Consider the following 20,559-nt stretch of genomic DNA (forward strand, 5'->3'; position numbering starts at 1 on the left):
ATCCAGGCTTGTACCCATGTTGTGCCGTTGTTATTTTCTGGTTTGACATTTTGATCCATCTTATTACCTAAAACGTAACCACTTGGAAAACCTGGGTGGAGGACACATAGAAGGTCACTGTACTATTTTTACAGTGTCCAATGAGTCACTAATCATCACAAAATGCAATTTTTTTTTTTTAATAGTCAGAGGCTGAAGAGATGCCTCAGCGGTTAAAAGCAAGAGTTAAGGGTTTGGGTCTTGGCCAGGTGGTTGTGGTGTGCCTTTAATACCAGCACTCAGGAGGCATAGGCAGATGGCTCTCTCTGAGTTCAAGGCCAGCCTGGGCTACAGAGTGAGTTCCAGGAAAGGCACCAAAGCTACACAGAGAAACCCTGCCTCAAAAAACCAAAAACTAAAAATAATAATAATAATAATAATAATAATAATAATAAAGAGTTTGGGTCTCTGATGTGGGTACATCAGATAGCGTACAACTGCCTGTAATTCCATCTCCCAAGGATTCAATGATTTCTGGACTCGACATGCACCCATACATATATGGCATTAGCACACACACACAGACATAAACTTAAAAAAAAAATTAATCTTGAAGCCGGGCAGTGGTGGCGCACGCCTTTAATCCCAGCACTCGGGAGGCAGAGGCAGGTGGGTCTCTGTGAGTTCGAGGCCAGCCTGGGCTACAGAGTGAGTTCCAGGAAAGGCGCAAAGCTACACAGTGAAACCCTGTCTTGAAAAAACCAATAAATGAATGAATGAATAAATGAATGAATGAATGAATAAATAAATTTAATCTTGAAATAATAAGCAGGCCATCAGAGTGAGTCTGCTGTGTTTGCCCGCTTGTCTGCGTACCTGGGGTGGTGAAACCTCTGCTGGGTGTCCCTCTGTCTGCCCTAACTGGAGCCAGCCCCGCTTTCAGAGTGCTGACAGGATGCCGACTGTGATTCCCAGGCCTGTGTCCTGGCCCACAGCTGCTTCTAACTGCTGCAATGCAACGAAACCCTCTGCTGTTAAAAACTTCAGGTTAGTAGCAGTGTTTTCAAATCAGGAGGATTGCTAGAACCCCTGGACGGGGGCTTCCTCTGCCAAGTCTAAACATCTTATTCCACTGCACTCTTACATCTGTATAGCCAAGAGACAAGCCCAAAAAGACCCTCCAGTCTTGCAACTTCCCCCCGGGAGCCCAGGGTCCCAGATTATACTGTTGGACATCAGGCATCATGCCTGCATACTTCACTCTTCTGTGCTGCTTGCCACACCCTGTAATATCAGGTTTTCAATTCTCAACCTGGAATGCAAATGGTAACTTAATGGAATCCTTGGGCATCCCCAAAGCATGAGAAAAAGAAAGTGTGTGTGTGTGTGTGTGTGTGTGTCTGTGTGTCTGTGTGTCTGTGTGTGTCTGTGTGTCTATGTATGTCCCTCTGTATGACTTGGATAATCTAATGCTGAGCATGCACTCTGGAATGCCTGTGGATACCCATCCATGCTGAGCTGTGCTTTCATAATCCAAAGACTTCTCTTTCAGTTTTGAGGGGCTTTGTTTTGTTTGGGTATTTTTTTGTTTTGTTTTGTTGTTGTTGTTGTTTTGTTTGTTTGTTTGTTTGTTTGTTTGTTTAAAGGAGGAGGTTGTTTGGGTTTTTGTCTTGTTTGAGACCCAAGCCAGCCTTAAACTTGTGATCCTCCTGCCTCTTCCTCCTGAGTGTTGGGGTTATAGATGTGCACCACCCTTCCAGCTAATACAAAGGTGATTCCACAATCTCAGATGCATTTCCATGTCTTCAGAGTCAGTGGCCCCATGGTCTTGAAATGGTCTAGGGTCCAGACTGTAGTAAGGTAGTATGATCAGAATCATCCAAAGTTGTGTCGTCATGCCAACCAGTCTGTGTGATCATTTCAGGAAAACTTCTGCTGAGTCAACATTTCACGTGCATGTTTACATATATGTGGGCATACAGAGGGTATGTGTGTATGCACATGTGTGTGCATGCTTGTGGAGGCCAAGGGTTAATACCAGGTAGCTTCTTTGATGGCTCTTACTTTATTTACTGAGGCAGGGTCTCTCACTGAACCTAGAGCTTGTTAGTTTGGCTGATCTAGCTGGCTAGCTTGCTAGAGGATGCCTGCTCTGCCTCTCAAGTGCTGAGATTGCAGGTAGACCACTGCACCTGTCCAGCTTTTATATGGGTCATTGCAGATCCAGACTTGGGTCTTCAGGCTTGCTTGCCAAGTGCTTTATCTACTCAGACCGCTTAGCCTCCTTTTCACAGTACCCCTGATAAACATAGCAATCAGTTGTACACTGGCATTTTCAACTTGTGATTTTAAGTGTACCAAGCCTGTAGTCGCCTTTTCAGAAAGGTTTTATGGATTTTTTTTTTTCAGCTTCTGAATTCTGGGACTCCAAAACCTTCCTGGCTCATCTGAGCCAATAATTCTTTTAGTGTTCATCTGTAGGAGTGACTATCTTATGTAGGTGGTCTTATTGCTGTGAAGAGACACCATGACCACAGCAACTCTCATAAAGGAAAGCATTTAATCGTGGTGGCTTACAGTTCAGAAGTTTAGTCCATTATCATCATAGCAGGAAGCAAGGCAGCATGCAGGCAGACACGGGTGCTGGAGAAGAAGCTGAGAGTCCTTACATCTTAACTCACAGGCAACAGGAAGTGGTCTGAGACACTAGGCGTGGCTTGAACATATATGAGATCTCAAAGCCCGCCTCTACAGTGACACACTTCCTCCCGACAAGCCATACCTTCTCCAACAAAGCCACACCTCCTAATAGTGCCACTCCCTTTGGGGGCTGTCACTTGTTCTGTCCCCCTCACTGCCATCCCAGCAGAGGCAAAGCAGCTGCACGCACTCAGGGCTACAGAAGTCACTGGCAGCTGGCCAGGGTGACCAGGTGTTCCCCAGGGATCCTTGCAAAGACCACTTAGGAGAGCTCTATGTGGAACAGGAAGAGATGAGTGGATCTCTCAGCCTGACAACTAGCTAGCTGAGTCCTTCCAAGCCCTGACCTAGACATGGTTGTTTTCTGGCTATACATTCTCTCCCGAGATCAGAGGAGCATGAACACCAAATGCTCCTTGCCTCCTCTGGGGTTACATCCAGATAAACTCATCATAAGTTGAAAACAGTATAGATCGTTACCGTATTAACTCTACGAGCACTATCAAACTGTAGAGTCTCGGTTATTTCTCCTTGTGGAAACACTGCTGCTGGTACCCAGCATCACAAATCACAAGCCCAGGGAAAGATCCAAATTCAGCATTTCACATGGAGTTTCTCATGATTGCAAACTACTGTCACACCACCTTTAAATCCAAACCCTGAAGTCAAACAGCCATCATAAAAGGGCTGTCTGTGTATTCACTCCTTGCCCCAGAAGTATTGTGAGCCTCTCAACTCTCACAAGCCAAGCGTGAAGAAAAATATGAGTCCTTGGTTCCCCCAGATATTTTTAAAAGTAAAATAGTCATGCCAATAAAGTTGCCGTTTTTAATCGGTTTCCAATTTAAGGTAGAGAGACATAGACTTGAAAGGCTGTTCTGCCAACCTATTTCCGATCAGTGGTTGTATTGTCATCATCGTGTACTGGTGTGTCTCACCCTTGGAGATGAGTGATAAAGGAAGGCAGCATGTGATTGTATAATGGGCGTGTCCCCGGAAATGAAAGCCCCTCTTTTCAAAAGACAGCGCTTCACCCGTGGTACAAGCCACGGGGAGTTCCACCCACCTCAAGGCCTCTGCTACACTTGCATGGTCTATATAATGTGGATTCAAACAAGTTACAGGTACTGATCAAGGGGATTGACCATAATTTTATAAAACTGATCAGAATGATCTTCGTTCGTCTTTATTTCCTGGTCTTTAGCAAATGTCATCCTAGAGGATGGCACGGAGACCCACCTCTGTGGTTGCTGTCTGTTCCCACCATCTTCTCAATGATGAAAAAGCTTCTGGGCTATGTGTAGCCTTGCCCTTCGTATGTTTCTGTTGGTGGTGGTGTGAGGCTGGCGGGGAAGGGAGACGGAGAGAGAGAGAACCCCAGTGTTTTAGGGGGTCAACCAAAAAAAAACTATTAATGTAGATCCCCAATGTTCATATTCAGCTGAATCCAAGCCCCCCCCCATCCCTTCCATTGATAGTAGCCATCTCTATTCATTCAACTGGAAGGTAGGTTTTTATTTATGAGGAAAAGATACTATTTAGTGCTTTGAACATGAATTATCTCGTTTCCTCTCCATCTCAAAATCCCAGATTCCTCCCTCAATGCCAGATAGCAAGGACAGGGTGGAAACCAGATCTCTTCAGCTGAGGCAAGGCACGACCCTGCAGATGTTGTCTAGTGTTAACGAATTCAGGCAGATAGTTTGTGTGGACCATGACATTGGCAGGAACACATGAAAACCAGTAGGGATGTTCATGTTCAAACGCCAGTGTGCCCTAACTCTGCCATTCAGAAAAGTGCTCTTTATTGGTGGATTTCCCCGGGATGGTTTCTTTTCTTGTGGTTTCTGTAAGAGAGAAGCAGAGGCTCTAGTATTTCCCTCCTCCCAGCCCCCACAGAGGGGAATTTATGAGATTTCCCTTAGGCAAAGCATTCTGAGATTTAAGGGATGGATAAAAAGATTTAAGGGATGGACCCTTTACCATGTCCAGGCTCCTTGGCACGTGAGACCGTAAACTCTAAGGCGCCCCCAAGCCTCGTCCTTCATGGAAGTTCAGACCTATAGAAGCCATGGTCACAGTTGGGAAATGGAGAACAGATGGTTGGTGATTCAACACCTCAAGTGACCAGCATTTTCTGAGAGTAGAGCTTGACCTCAGAGAGACACATCCAGGAATGTTTTAGTTCAGTTACATAGACAGCCTAGAAAAGGTAGAATAATCTGTGAGTACTGGCATTTTCTTTTTGACTCTTTGGTGGAGTTGTGACAGCTGGATTTTTGTCTTTTACTCTTTGAAAGTGTGGATCAAATTTTCCTGTTGTCATTAAACATACCGGGATGATGTGCCAGATCCCAGCACATGTGTGATTGTTGGGTGTCAGCTGGAGATGCCGTTTCTGTAAGAACCACTGTTCTAGGGGTGATGTTTTTAAATGTAGAACATATAAACATGTTTGTGGAGGATCATCAGTTCTTTCCTGAAGGACTCAAAAGCTACTGTTCATACACCATGCCAGCATCCATAACGACTACAGCACTAGACTCTACAGTGAGAAAAAAAAAAAAGAATGGAACGAAGCACGCCCTTTAGCTTTTGACAGTCCCAAATTCTGTGGACGCTTCCAGCTGGCCGTGAGACAGCAGACCCCTGTGGGTCTTCCTGGCAGCCCCCTTGCCATCCGACATGTCCCTCTAAAGCAAAGATAAAGTTATTTTTGACAGTTTGCGAAATATTTTGAGGTTTGGGGGTTTTCTTGAATTTTTGTAGGTGTTTAGAATCAGAGATGCATTTGGAAAAAAAAATTCTCAGAACAGCAGCAACATTGAACTAAGTGCAGGGCTGGCATACCACCTTCTTCTGAAGTAGCCACACATCTAACCAGTGCCCAGCGACCAAAGGGACTGTTCATTCTGAGTTTATTTCTGGGTCTGATGTTGTCTGGTTTTGACTGCTTTGGGCCTTGATGGTTTGCCCTAATGAGTCCAGGTCCTGGTTGACAGATGTGTGTAGTCTGTGCCTCCCCTTGCCTTCGCCAGGATGGCGGCCTGCTGGTGTTTCCTGTTTGCTCATTTGGCTTTCTTTCCCTTTCCTTCCTGGGGGGCCCGGTGGCCTGGCAGCTCCGTGGTCCAGCAGGCCAACTGCAGAGGTTCCGTGCCATCCAGCAAGGGCAGCAGCAGCGGCAGCGGCGGCAGCGGCAGCAGCAGCAGCTCTTCCAGCGACTCGGACAGCAGCTCCGGATCCGACTCGGAGACCGAGAGCAGCTCCAGCGAGAGCGAGAGCAGCAAACCTCCACACTGCTCCAGCCCCGAGGTAGGCAGCCGCTGCGGGCTCCAAGGCCAGCAAGTCCCCAGCCCTGGCTTTCCTCCTGCCTGCCTACCCACCTTCCTGCTGTCCCCCAGCCTGGAACAAGCTGACGGGCTGTGGGGCTCTGCTCTGTTCCCCGCTGGGTCCCCTCCTCTCTGTCTCCTGATGACACTGCTTCCTTTCAAATACAGAGCATCAGCTTTTATTGTCTAAAAAAAAAAATCTCTGTTGGGCTTCCAGAAATTTCCACATATGCTATAAACATCACTGACAGGAAATAACCCATGGCTGGGGTCTCCCCCTCAGGGTCATCCCAGGCAATAACCAGGCAGAGAAGTTTGTCGCTTGGGAAGTGTGACCACCCATAAATCACAGGCCAGAGAGTTTTATGCATCGGGCATGCTTAGAATCCTACCTTTCTGCCGTTTGTCACGGATCAGAAGAACAAGGGCTATAAATATTAATAAAACCTCCCTTACTGTGTTTTCTTTGTGAAAATATAAAGGGGAAAATTAGCATCCACCTACAAATAATAATGAAACCTTTTACAGCTGTGATCGGTATCTAAGGGGAAGATTTAGGTGCCTCGTATAAAAACATTATAAGGTACCAATAAAAAACATTGCTGTTTCTACTTTCAGTGGAAAGGGGGAAATTAAACAGTAATTCAGAGCCCAGAGATTCTTGGGTGAGGGCCGAGAACCAGGTCCTCAGGCCTGTGGAGCCAATAGGGCAGGCTTTGGTTTCTAAATAATGAATAAAACTGTTTTCTTCTTGAGAATGTAAACAGTTGACATCACTGTGGATTGTGGGGTAAAGGCTTTGCTAACTATCCTCTGTGCCATCTGAGGGGCCAAGATCCTAAACAGGTTCCGGGACGTGAAGGCCAACGCACTCATGAAAAGTCCAGCTGTGGAAAGGGAGCACCTTGTAAGGCATGCACACAGGTGTCGTACCTGGGCCACACCCGGAAAGAGTTCTGTTCCCTTTCCAAGTTCACAGAGCGCTCCTCACACCCGTGAAAGCTTTTGTTTTATGTCCCCACAATCCTTCTTTGCTCTCCAGCACCTTTCTGCATTGTGGCAAAGCTCTCCGTCCGTCCGTTCATCCTAAAATATGTCTTCTGTCCGGTGCCTGCTCTCTTTTCCACAGAGTTCCTGCCTGTCTGCCCAGCTGTCTGGGTGTCTCTGTATCTACCTCTAGCGATAGCAACACGAACCTACTTATTTTACCCTGACTCTTCCCAGAAACTAAGCCACTATCCCATCCTCATTTCATTCATTCATTCATTCATTCATTCAGTATTAATTCAATCAATATGTGTTGATCATCAGCCATAGTGCTTGGCTCGCTTGGGAATATAACAGTTTACATGACAGAAAATGTCCTGTCTGCCCGGAGCTAACATTCCAACGGGAGTTATTTGAAATAGAAAAACACAGGAATTAAAAGAGAATAAAATACAGGAGATAACTGAGTTTTATTTGTGTCCATCTAGCACTATAATTTGTTGAAAAAAAAAAAAAACCCAGGCTGTTGAATTATAAAGCATGACAGAGCTAGGGTTATAGCCAGTGCTTGAGTACTTGACTAGCATGCACAAAGCCCCGGCTTCAATCTCTATTACCAGACAGGAAAAAGGAAAGAAAAGGGATATAGGGAAGGTGAAGGAAAGGGACTGCATCCCAGGCCAGTGCAAGAGCCAGGGTGAGGGTGAACTGAAAGAGGCAGGCTCTCTGATGTGCCTCCTGTCCAGGTGTCGCTTGGTGATGTCGGTTACGATCACAGTGATGAGTCTTATTTTCACACCGAAACAAGAATCCAGGGCTCCCGAGTTGCCGAGAGTTCTGCTTGAGAGCAGTACCGCCCTTTGTAAAAGCATCATCGAGCCCGGGATTCTGGGCAGTGGATGGAGGGAGGCTCTTGTCGCTTCTTTCTGAGAATCTCAGAAGTTCCTGGCTAACGAGGAGGGACCTCGGATGTTTAAGTTCTTAGAGAGCAGATGGGATTTCCACTTCCTTCTGTATGGAGGGAAGGCAGAAGCTGAGTGATGCCTTAACCACACTACCCAGAGTTCCTTTCTGCTGGCAAGGGATGATGCATGTACTTGTTGGGATAGGAGTCAGATTTTTAGCCTTTTTTCCCCCTGAGGTTAACACAGACACAGAGCCTGTAGGAACGAACGGTTTGTAGTAGATGAACCTCGCAGTGCTAGGTAGCAGCAAGACCCAGCTTCTCTTGGAGGTGGCTGGCCTAGACTGCCTGGCAGACAGCACGGAGCCCTGTATTACAAGCCTCACATGATAGGCCATCTCCTAAGTCCACCGCCTTGAACAAATAGCCTTGGCCCCCACTTCTCCTCCAGACCATCCTTTCACAGGAGCAGAGGAAGAGGAAGAACTCGTGTTCTGATGTCCTTAGATTCTCCCTCCACTATGCCAGAGCTTCTCCCAGTGCCCCTACAAACCGAGACTCCTACAAACCATTCTGTATGGATAGGATGGCTGAAAGCCACTTCATCATATATGAATTGCCCCACCATGGCCAGGCCAGGTTTTGGAGAGCTGGCACAGAAAAGCCTCTGTCCACATGTACATAGCTGTGAATCCCCTCTGGGTTGGCCTATGCTGAGACTGTTGTTCTCAGCCTCATTTCTGTCTCTTGGGCTTTCTCTCATGGGTTTTCCTGGTATTGGGTATATGCTCTCTCATGCCAGTGCGACTCAGGGCTGCCTTTCCATGCAGCTTCCACACTGACAGTACACAGGGTTTCCTGGCCCAGGGTTGCCAGAGTCCCTACAGAAAGACCCTGGTCACATCATAGGAGTTCTTGGATGAAGCAGGTGAACTTTGTGTGTTGATATTGGATACCTCCCGACGCTAGCTCTTGCTCTTGTAAGCTGCATTTTCCACTGTGGCCATTCCCTAGTGGATCTGAATCAGGCACCTCGGGGTCACGGGGCAGCGTGTGCTGTCAAGGATGAAGTGGGGGTGTTGGTGGAGAGTTTGTGTGTGAAGCAGACAGAAGACTAATCAGGGAAGAGAGCTCTGGTCATACAGAGAACACAGTGAGCTGCCAGGAAACAAATACAAACCTTGGGCAGAAGATGGTAACCTCAGGATTTGGGTATCCCCAGGGCATGGTGGTGGGCTGGAATCCGAAGTCTCAGGTTTTCCCTCCATATGATCACGTAAATGTCTTTTGAGCTTTCATGACCACAGCGCCCCACCCCCCTCCACTATGGCAGCTACAGCACTCTCCCTCCCATGAGGAACAAAGGATGGAGATGGAATAATAGTTCTTTCGTTGAGAGCAGAGGCATAGCCATCAAGCTTCCAGCCCTGGCATGACTGTTGGGAGACAATAAAAAAGAACTGGCCCTTGCCTGAAAGATGTGTGGACCACGTTGAGGCTACCCGTTATATGCCCATGAAACAAACACCAAAAGACTGTGCTGTTGGGTACAGTAGAGGCCCGCAGACATTGTCTGCCAAGACTCTGGAAAGCATATACAAAGCTCTCATTTTAGGTTCGGGACTGACATTTCTCAAAAGAATGAGATCCCGTTCATGAGGGAGGAAAGGCAGCTAGTGCAGAGAACCCTCTCTGTACACCTGGCAGAGCCTGGGAACCGTGCAGCCATGGTGTATCACTTAGCCTTTCTGAGCCTCATCTACAAATTAGAGACCGCATTTCTTATCTGGAAAGATTAAATTGGGTGATGTATGCAAAGTGGGAGGCATATTGTAGGTGCTCCAGCAATGATAAATGATTCCAAGATGATGGCTCTTGAATGCCAGTCTGGGAATTTGGATTTTGTCTAAGAGGCAATAGGAGGTTATTGTAGACCCTTGAGAAAGGGAATGTGATTTAGTGATGTGTTGAAAATGATACTTCAGACTGATTCATTCAGCTGTGAAGTACAAGGAGGAAAAAAATGACCCCAGAGTACATCTGGCAATGGGCCTATCCTAAGTGTATGAAATTCTACAGTCCGCCATTAATGGTCCCACTCCGAAGTTCCAGTGCGACTCTCCCCACATGCAGCTGTGTTTAGGCTACAAACAGACTCCTGTGTTGTCGCACACAAGAGCTGTGGAAGCCGGCGGTGGATGGGGGGCCTGGTGTCAAACAGCGACGGGTAGCATGAGTTCTGGGCTCCGTCTAGGGATTGAGCCCTCTCTGCTACACAAATTTGTTCTTCAAGGCCACTCTGCTTCCGCACACCGCTCCCTTGGGGACGCTGAAGCATCACCCACAGCATTTAGAGGAGACAGACTCAGAACCCATGGATGGTTGTCATCAAATTAGCTTTCAGGGGGCTGGAGCCGCAGTGCAATTGGTAGGCCGATAGCCTAGCATCTATGAGGCCCTGAGCTCAATCCCCAGGGTTATATAAATCCAGTGTGGTAGTTCACACTTGTAATCTCAGCCCTTGGGAGGTGGAAGAAAGGGGCGTCAGAAGTTCAAGGCCATTCAAGGCTGCTTACTAAGTTCAAGACCAGCCAGATTCTGTCTCAAAAAGAAGCTAAAAATAGCTTTCAGCTATTTCCAAGGAGCCCCCTTGGAAAGAAGCTGTTCTGTGTCCCTGATCTTCCCACTTGCCGCCATTGCGGTCTAAGCCAGGCATCCTCTTCAGGCTTCTCTTCTTCCCTTTCTCTGGAGAAGCCACAAAAAAGCAGAAAGTCGCATGTAACACTCAGAGGGAACCAGAAGATAACAGCTTGAGTACCCCTAATCCAAATGCACTAAAATCTGCAATCTACTGAGTGCTGCCGTGAGGCCACAGGTGGAAAACTCTATACCAGGACACTTTGTTCCATGTACAAAGCTACCTTAAAAGCTGTACAAAATTGCCATCAAGAGCCTGGGAGATAACTCTAAGTGCTTGCTGCACAAGGCTGAGGAGCTGAGAACCCCATAAAGCCAGGCATGGTAGCTCATGTCTGAAATCCTAGGCCTTCTGTAGAGACATGGGAAGCAGACACAGGAAAATCCATAGAAGGAATCTGGCTAGCCCGCTAGCCATGGGCAGCAGCAGACAATAGATACCCTGCCTCCAACAAGGTAGAAGATGAGTACTGATACCTGAGGTTGTCTCTGACCTCCACGTGCATGCTGTGGTGGGTACCGAAACACACTCAGGCATGTATACACATCACACACACACTCACACACACCATCAGATATGTATGTAGTTTAATGACTTTTACATTTAGACTTGGCTTCCATCTCTAAATGATTTCATAATTATATACAAATAGTCCCAAATCCAAAAATAACATAAAGTCTGAAGAAGTCCTGCCCCTAAGCATTTGGAATAAAAGAGACTCAGCTGATCTCATCTATTAAGAGTGACCAGCAGGATGTCCCTGCTCCCCAGCACAGCTGTGATTGGTGGACACCATTCGAGGAGGTGGCCAGTTCCTGCTGGCTCCACCCCCTGATGGTGTCAGAGGCTTCTCATCTCCCTGAGCTGTGTATGCCCTCAACTGCTGCAGGCCAGTCTAGCAACCTAGTGTCTCAGACACAGCCCTCTCCTGGCCCACTCAGAGCCCCAACCTCTGCTCTCAATATGCACCTCATCGTTGGAAAATAAATCTGGATATGCCAAGGAGGGTCTTAGAATTTCTTATATTACAGACTTTTTTCTCTCACATAAAAGAACCTGACTGATTCTACCTCTGGGTTCATGACCGACAAGTTTGAAACACAAAGCTAAGAGGCTAGAAGTGGAGATCAGGGGTGCCATTGTTTGCCTAGCATGTATGAGGCCCAGCATTCCATCCCAATGATAGGTAAATGATAGGTAGATAAGTAGATGGATGATGGATGGGTGGATGGATGGACGGATGGATGGATGGATGGATGGGTAAGTAGATGAATGAATAGATACATAGATAGGTAGGTAGGTAGGTAGATAGATGATAGATGGACAGATGATAGGTAAGTAGATGGATGGATGGATGGATAGATAGATAATAGATATATAGATGATAGGTAAGTAGATGGATGGATAGATTGATAGATGATAGACAATCAGATAGATAGCTAGATAGATGATAGATAGATAGACAATCAGATGGATAGATGGATGGATAGATAGATAGATAGATAGATGATAGAATGATAGGTAAGTAGATGGATAGATAGATAGATGATAGATAGATAGATAGATAGATAGATAGATAGATAGATAGATGATAGAATGATAGGTAAGTAGATGGATGGATAGATACATAGGTAGGTAGATAAGTGGGTGGATGGATAGATAGATGATAGATAGACAGCCAGATAGAATGATAGGTAAGTAGATGGATGGATAGATACATAGATACGTAGGTAGATAGGTGGGTGGATGGACAGATGATAGATAGATAGATAGATAGATAGATAGATAGATAGATAGATAGATAGATAGATAGATAGATAGAATGATAGGAGAGATAAATGATGAGTAGGTAGATAGATGGGTAAATGATAGACCTGACTCAGATAGATAGTCTTGTTCTAGGCCATCCGTTCTCAACCTGTGGGTCACGACCCCTTTGGGGTCGAATGACCCTTTCACAGGGGTCACTTAAGACCATTAGAAAACACAGATATTTGCCTTACAATTCATAACAGTAACCGAATTACAGTTAAGAAGTAACAACGAAAATAACATTATGGCTTGAGGTCACCACAGCATGAGGAACTGTATAAAAGGGTCCCAGCACTGGGAAGGTTGGGAACCGCTGGGCTAGGCTAGTGTCTGGCCCCTGAAGCAGTGGGCGCCATGGATTCAGAGGGAAGAGAACACACAGAAAGAAAATAATGACTCTGATTCTTCAAATGTTTGCCCTGTGTCATCCACAGTCACAAATTGGAAATGTTCTGGGTGAAGTTCCATGCCTCTCAAATGACATCTTTTCTATTTATTTTATTAAATCCTAGTGTTACATAAGTGAGCTTTTACTAGAAATCAGCAGTCTCTGTGAAATCATAATTTTTAACCTGTTTGGAACATAAATCCTTACAGACTCAACTCAGAACTACAGACCTCTTTGGGAGGAGGGGGAGAGATCAACACAGCCCTTCCTGTTCTGTTTCGGAACATTCCTTGCACCCTCCACATGAGCTGATCTGTAGGTCAGAGTTTAAAAACTGTGACTCCCATGGTTTGCTCTAAGTTAGCGAAACGGCCTCCTGGAACGGTGGCTGAAGGCATCTGTGTCCAGACATTTCTAGCAGACCGTGGCAGAATCAGGCTGAGGGGGGACTCCCTCGGACTGCCAAGGCATCCAGGGCACGCCGGGTCCATTTGAAAAGGGTGTTCTCTGCTGCCAGTGAGCTACCCTCCCAATGACACTGCTTTCGTCTTACACCTGTGGCCTGCTTGACTTCTCCATATAATTACATTCTGATGGGGGCGTTGGTTCTGGGTTCACAGGTTTTCCCAAAGGTGACAAGTCAAAAAAAAGAGTTTTTAATGCTCAGGGCCTCCCAGTTATATTCACAGTTAAATTCACAGAATCTCAAATTTAATCTCAAAAATAGGTGTATCTGTACAAATATGTGTGGAATGATACATCTGCATACACATAACTAACTGTTTAATACCCAGAAGTTCTAGGGATGGGCAGTGCTGTCCTGTTGTTTGATTAAAGTGGACTTGAAACTGCAGCTGGCCGCTGGGCATCCTCTGTACCAGCCGAGGGCTGCCCCATAGACCTGGTCTTCATATTCCCGTTTGTTGCCAGACCGTTCAGTTGTAGAGAATGTCAAGATCAAAGCAGCCAGGGCCCCCTTTTAAGTGAGCCTACTGTAAAAGCTGTTTTGTTTTGTCCCGGGCTTTCTGTTTTCAGGCCGAACCTGCGTCCTCTAACAAGTGGCAGCTGGATAAATGGCTAAACAAAGTTAATCCTCACAAGCCGCCTATTCTGATCCAAAATGAAAGTCACGGCCCTGAAAGGAATCAATACTACACGCCGCCGGTGAAAGATGAAGGACAGGACTGCGGGAAACTTCCTGAGATCTGCCAAGCCAGCCTGAGAGACAAGGACCTCAAGACTGCCTGCAAGGAGGAGCAGCAGCAGCGGCCTAGGACGGCAAACAAGGCCCCTGGCAGCAAAAGTGTGAAGCAAAAGTCCCCGCCCGCCGCCGCCGCTGCCGCCGCCGCCGCCGCCGCCGTGGTGGCTGTGGCCGCAGCCGCCCCGCCACCTCCAGTGCCCAGCGCACCCACGGAGAGCGCACCCGCGCCCACCCGGAGATCAGCGGGCAAGAAGCCCACCCGGCGCACCGAGAGAACCTCAGCTGGGGACAGTGCCAACTGCCACCGGCCAGAGGAGCCCGTGGCCACAGACACGCTGGGGTCTAGCGTGGTGGGACCCCCAGAGCCTCCCAAAACCAGGCCCTGCAGCAACAGCCGGACCAGCCACCGCAAGGAGCTGCGCTCCTCGGTGACCTGTGAGAAAAGGCGCACGCGGGGGCTGAGCAGAATCGTCCCCAAATCCAAGGAGTTTATTGAGACGGAATCTTCCTCTTCCTCTTCCTCCTCGGACTCGGACCTGGAGTCGGAGCAAGAGGAGTACGTCCTGTCCAAGGCTCAGACCACCACTGGGAACGAGCCGCGGCTGAAGGCTGAGGCCGCCAGCAGCAGCAGCAGCAGCATCAACAGCAGCAGTACCTCCCGGGCCCCTGTGGGCTCCATCAACGCCAGGACCACCAGTGACATTGCCAAGGAGCTAGAAGAACAGTTCTACACGCTGGTTCCCTTTGGCCGCAATGAACTGCTCTCTCCGCTCAAGGACAGTGATGAGGTCAGGTCTCTCTGGGTCAAAATTGACCTGACCCTCCTGTCCCGGATCCCGGAACACCTGTCCCAGGAGCCTGGGATCTTGAGTGCTCCTGCAGCCAAGGACACTGATAGTGCCCCAGCCAGCCATGCGTTAGACACACCCGCTGAAAAGACTTTGCCAAAATCCAAGAGGAAACGCAAGGTAGGCCTAGAGTTGGGAGGCCTTGGGAGGAGCAGTCTTATCTCTCTTTGCACTTGAGGGGGGAGGGGTAGACCGTAGACAAGCTGCTGGCCAGGGCCGCAGGTGGCTGCCCTGCGTATCCTCCAACAATTGCATAAGTAACTGATAGGCATATATAGTGATGTATGGAAGTACTGCCATTATATCCATATAGTTGTGGGTACTTAAGCCCTGCCCCGGGCCTGAAGAACTCATTATACAGGAAGCATTTACTGTTATGATACAGGCTGAAGGTCAGGCACAGGGAGACTGAACATATGGCGAACCCCATTCTTTGCTGAGATGGACAGGATAATGTTGATAGTGGGGTCCCTCATCCACCAAAGGCCTCATAGCATTTAAGGCTGTGTGACTGAAGTGGGAGATGAAGTCCAGTGTCCTTGAGGTCATCAGCCAGTGGCCTCAGAGCTGGCTGTCCGTGCTTCCGGTAGTGCTGAGGAAGAGCCTCATGGTAGAGGAGGGCTGGGGGTCACAGCCCGAGGAGGAAGGATGTTTGTAGACACAACAGTCTTCGGGCAGAACGGCACTTGAGGAATGAATAGGCTGGACGGGTGAGGCGTGGATTGACAGAGGCGTCTCTAGAGTGGGAGAGCCGGGGCAGCCTCTGCAGGGACCCAAGGACAGTCTTATCTCTCTTTGCACTTGAGGGGGAGGGGTAGACAGCCAATTTTGAAGGTCTCCACATTGGGGAATCCTTCCTTCATCCAGCCAAATGTGAGGACTTTTAACACTCCCTTCCATTCAAAACTCGTTTGGAGGGTTGATGAGATGGCTCCATTGGTAAAGCGCTTGCCAAGCACACTGACGGGCCCAAGTTTGATTCCCCAGGGCCCCTGTAAAAAGCAGGGAGGTTCATGCTTATAATCCCAGTGCTAGAGAGGTGGGGACAGGCAGGCCCCTGGGACGCTGTCCAGTGCCCTAGTTCCCAGTAAAAAGGTCTTGTTTCCTAAAACAAGATGGATAGCACCTGAAGTCAAACTCTGGCCTCCACGTGCATACACACACACACACACACACACACACACACACACACGCACACACTAATCTGGACCACAAAGCCAAAGCAGTTATTGACAAACCAAAGGTTGCGGTACACGTGGATGGTTTGAAATGCCATCATTGCTGACAGCCGTCACCGCATACGAATGTCCCTGAGAAGGATGCTGTTGAATACTTCATACATGTTCAAGCATTTAGTCCTTACAGCTTTATTTTGTGGTGCACGTTTTCAGGGTGAGAGAAACGAAGCTGGGAGAGCCTAAAGGGGCTTGTCCAAGATTCATGTCAGTCGAAATGGACCCAGGCAGTTGCTGGGCCCCAGCTTCTCATGCTCAGTAATGAATGCATCAGCCAGAGTTTTGTGTAGCCATCTTCCAGTTTCCAAAGGGCGATCTGTTCTGTCAACAACAACAAAAAGAGAGTGCACGTCGGGGTTTTACAGCTGTTTCAATTCCTTGATTAATAGCTGTGGGCAGGGGCAAAATGATTCAACAAGTGTCAGCTCTTGGGCCGTGCAATTCAGATGGCCTGAGTTCAGTCCCAGATCACCATGGAAGGAGAAAGCAAACTCCCAGAAGTTGTCCTCTGACCCCCACATGAGCACCAAGGCATGCATGTGCATACACACACACACACACACAAACACGCACGCGCGCACGCACACAAGCATACACTAAATGAGGTGACCTGGAAGTAATGTTTATTAGACAATTTACCTGGCCACGATGAAGATAGTCCTCATTTTGGAAAGGTATATGTCAAAGGCATAGTCTCTTCCTGGTGACAGTCATCTTTATTACCAGCAAGGAAATTTACTATAAAGGCACAGAATATGTTTCTTCACATAGTAACACTGAACAGCTTATTTCTACAAAGTAGAATTTGAACCTTGGGAAAGTAGGACCACCAAAGGCAGCTACTTCCCTTGATACATATACAAAGGCCTTTTTTCAGTGTTTTGTGTGTGTGTGTGTGTGTGTGTGTGTGTGTGTGTGTGTGTGTGTACACTCATGCATGTGCCACAGTGCACGTGTAGAGCCAAAGGACAAACTTGTGACAATCAGTTCTCTCCCTCCACCATGTGGGTCCTGGGAATTGAACTCAGGTCGTCCGGCTCAGCAGCAGGTGCCTTTACCTTGCAGGGCCAGTTGTACCAGGGTCCTGGGAATTGAACTCGGGTCGTCCGGCTCAGCAGCAGGTGCCTTTACCTTGCAGGGCCAGTTGTACCAATTGCCTGTGTGCCAAGAACAGGGGAACTGCCTTCCCATTCAGTAGAGAACATTGCAGTCCCCTATGCCCCCCATTCTCCACAGGAAGGTTGGAAAGGGCAAATAACTCATCAGACTCCCTACACAGACCGACGCAGCTGGGTCTCACCCTGCTGACGCTCCCTAACTGAGATCCAAGGACTTGGAGTTTGCTTTGGACCCTTCATGGGGCCTCTATAACAACGTGAGCTTCAAGGACCGCCCCCCCTTGGCAGAGGCTATGAGACAGAATCCTAGCTAAAGAGTCAGGTTCCCTCTGTCTTTGACGCTTGCTTTATTTCTCCTAGAAAACACCCCACACAGCCCCGAGGACCCCACACTGGAGACGATCTTGTTGTCTCCCCAGGAGTAGCCCTTTGGGGAGTGTATTTCCACTGTGCCCTGACACGGTAGAGTCAAACACACTTGTGCAGCAAGAACCCAACCCAAGTCCTGTCCTATCAAAAGGACCCTGAAGATGTTTGGGGCTGGAAACTGCAAGCCAGAAGTAAATGACACCAGGCAGCAGCCTCTGCTTGACATTCGCTAAAAGCCTTTCTTTCAAAGAGGCACGCCTTTAATCCCAGCACTTGAGAGGCAGAGCCAGGTGGATCTCTGTGAGTTCAAGGCCAGCCTGGGCTACCAAGTGAGCTCCAGGAAAGGCGCAAAGCTACACAGAGAAACCCTGTCTCGAAAAACCAAAAAAAAAAAAAAAAAAAAAAGAGGCTAGGCTGGGGTTTCTCACCATTGCTGCTCCAGTGAGCGTGGACAGAGCACACTTCGTAGGTTTTCTTCTGATACTAAGAGTGCAGAGGTGAGTGATAGGATGCTACAGTGTAAGTCAGACCACATCTGCTGTGCAGAGCCGGACACTTAGCATTCATCATCCAAGTTTTGATCATGACAGGATGTCTTTCCCTCTGCTGAGTCGTCCATACTAAACCCAACACATGGCCTCCTTGTTCACTGGGTGCCATAACAGCTATGCCAGGGGCTTTGCTGTTGCCTCATTCTCTAGAGGAGGTAGGTGAGGACACCTCCCAAGAGGCCTTGCTGTGTGACAGGCAGTGCCCTGCAGCTCACTGGCACCCCTCAGAGTCCAAAGTTGACTAGCTTCTGCTTATTACCACCCAGTGCGACAACGAAGATGACTCCAGGGAGATGAAGAAGGCCCAAGGGGAGAAGGAGGGCGCTTCACGCCTGGCCGCCTCCACTAATAACGCCTTGTCGGGGAGCCACTGTAACATGAGCATCAACAGGTAAGCCTGTCCCATCCCCCCCTCCCCCAAAGGTAGAGGTGAGCAGGAGGGGGCCCTGGATCTGAAGTCACACGCTGTGTGGTTGCTCTAATCTCAGTCTGCAGGCCTGCTTCCCTCAAATTAACCCAAGACTTACAATGATAGCTAACGTGAGCCTCGTGCTCTGTTTCCCATAGCTGCTTCAGGCCCTTACCTGTAACCAGAGACCAGTGACCAAGCACACGCAGCTCTGAGCTCTGTACTCCCCAAAGATGTCTCTTCCCCCAAAACTTGATCACCAGCCCTTACAAGCCAATTGTTTTAATAGCCGCCGCTAAGCACATAAGAACCTAGGATTACGCCTAAGCTCTTGGGTGCAGGCAGGTTGTGAACTTAGAAAGGATCTGTGCTCCCAAGGTCAAACCGCCACCCAGTGACTCCTCTGAAGGAGCAGCGCCGGGCCACCACACACCACCTTCCTCTGTGATAAATGGTCCTCCAGCAAGCCAAGGTCCCAGGCATTCATTAAAGCAAGTAGCTCAGCATCCGTCACAGAGGCTTTTTCATTTAGAAGCACCTCGGCACAGACCCCGCGTTTCCTCTGCTGAGATGCTTCTCACTCTCCCTGACTGTGCACCCAGGGTTTTTTAAGGGAGATGAATAGCTCTGTGCAGCACATAAAAATGTAAACTGAAAGGTTGGGAAAAGATGGAGAGCGGCGCTGGAAGCCGAAGAGGCACCTGGAGAGCAGAGGCACACAGGGCCACAGTGCTGCGGGGATCACCTTGAGGAGGATGCTGAAACCCTGCACAGGAAGGAGCAGATCCCCAGGGCTTCCCCAGTCCTCTGCATTCCCGAGGACTAGGGAAATGGGGATGAAGGGGCCTTGCCCCCAGGATAGTTCTCTTTAATGTGTAGCGTGTTCTTTGTGCATTTCTCGGCGCGTTAAATAACCTTCCTATCTAGTGACAGTCATAACTGCTGCATAGCAGTGAACGCAAATCATAGTTCAAGGGTGTCGGAAACAACCATAGTATGACAAGAAACTACCCGTGGTTTCTGCTGAGACACGAGCATGGGTATTGCTAAGATGACTCCAGCTTAACCATCCTTCTCAGCCTTGCCCTTGCTTGTAACTGGAGGAAACGTCCCGGTGAGAGATGAGAGGAACTCTCTTGCCACCCAAATTCGTGGACCTCAGATTAAAGCTCTCTTGCTCTCCCGACTGTCTGGCAGAGCCTCCCCAGGTCTGCTTGTTCTGCTGACACTCAGTGATGGCACCATGTGATAGACAGTGTACAGAGTTCTTTCCAGGAGAGGTGGTCTGTGCACCTCGGAAACTGTGATCCTGCTGCCGCCTTTACCACCGCGGGAGAACACGGAGCTGATGCCCCGCTGGGAGGCTCTGCAGAGAATGTAAACGTGCAGGAATGAAGGAGCAACAGTCATACATACCCATGGTTATATTTAATGTCATCATGTGTTTTTCATCACACATAAAGGATGTAAAAATAAAATACTTAGAGGCAGGTCTTCTTTCACTCGGATGTCAAGAAATGATTGTGTTTAGGCTTTTCACGTCTAGCCTTAACAGCGGCATCCTTCCCTTCAGTAGACAGAGCTCTGGGTTCGTCCAGAACAGCTGTCTCTAACCTGTCACTCAGTACTTTGGGAACCAGATAGTCTGTCCCCACATGTACCTATTTGCATGATGTTAAAAACTTCGCCGCTTGCTTTAGAGGCCAGTGCTTGAGATTCCCACTGGGACCACCAGCTAAGGAAATTGCTTTTTGAAGTGACTTTAATGGCTTGTTTGCTCTGATAACCAACATATACAATTAACCCATCATAACCCCAGGAGTCACAACTAAATCTGCGTTGGTTTTCCTGTTCTGTTGTAGCTGTTGTTTGTAAACTGTATTAGGTGACTCGACATGATTCTTTAGTTAGCAGTGGTTGACTCTATTTCAGGATAACGTGTCCTCCACAAATGATTCTTTTTCCTAATGCAAAACACATAGATCCCTAGCAACAAGCATCGCCATCACTGTAGGACTTTAATATAAGTGA

The 20,559-nt window shown here is 48.1% G+C and overlaps 1 protein-coding gene across 4 annotated transcripts in view; it reads left to right on the plus strand.

The window, feature by feature from the left end:
- Aff3 (ALF transcription elongation factor 3) overlaps nt 1-20,559 on the plus strand; it is a 480,967-nt gene that overhangs the window by 429,943 nt on the left and 30,465 nt on the right. For all 4 annotated transcript variants that reach the window (XM_076557428.1, XM_076557429.1, XM_076557430.1 and 1 more), the window contains 3 exons: nt 5,799-5,991; nt 13,833-14,966; nt 18,386-18,510. In XM_076557428.1, coding sequence (XP_076413543.1) covers nt 5,799-5,991; nt 13,833-14,966; nt 18,386-18,510 — 1,452 coding nt within the window. The remainder of the gene's footprint in view (nt 1-5,798; nt 5,992-13,832; nt 14,967-18,385; nt 18,511-20,559) is intronic.

Source organism: Peromyscus maniculatus, chromosome 21, assembly GCF_049852395.1.
Source record: "Peromyscus maniculatus bairdii isolate BWxNUB_F1_BW_parent chromosome 21, HU_Pman_BW_mat_3.1, whole genome shotgun sequence".
Lineage (NCBI taxonomy): Eukaryota > Metazoa > Chordata > Mammalia > Rodentia > Cricetidae > Peromyscus > Peromyscus maniculatus.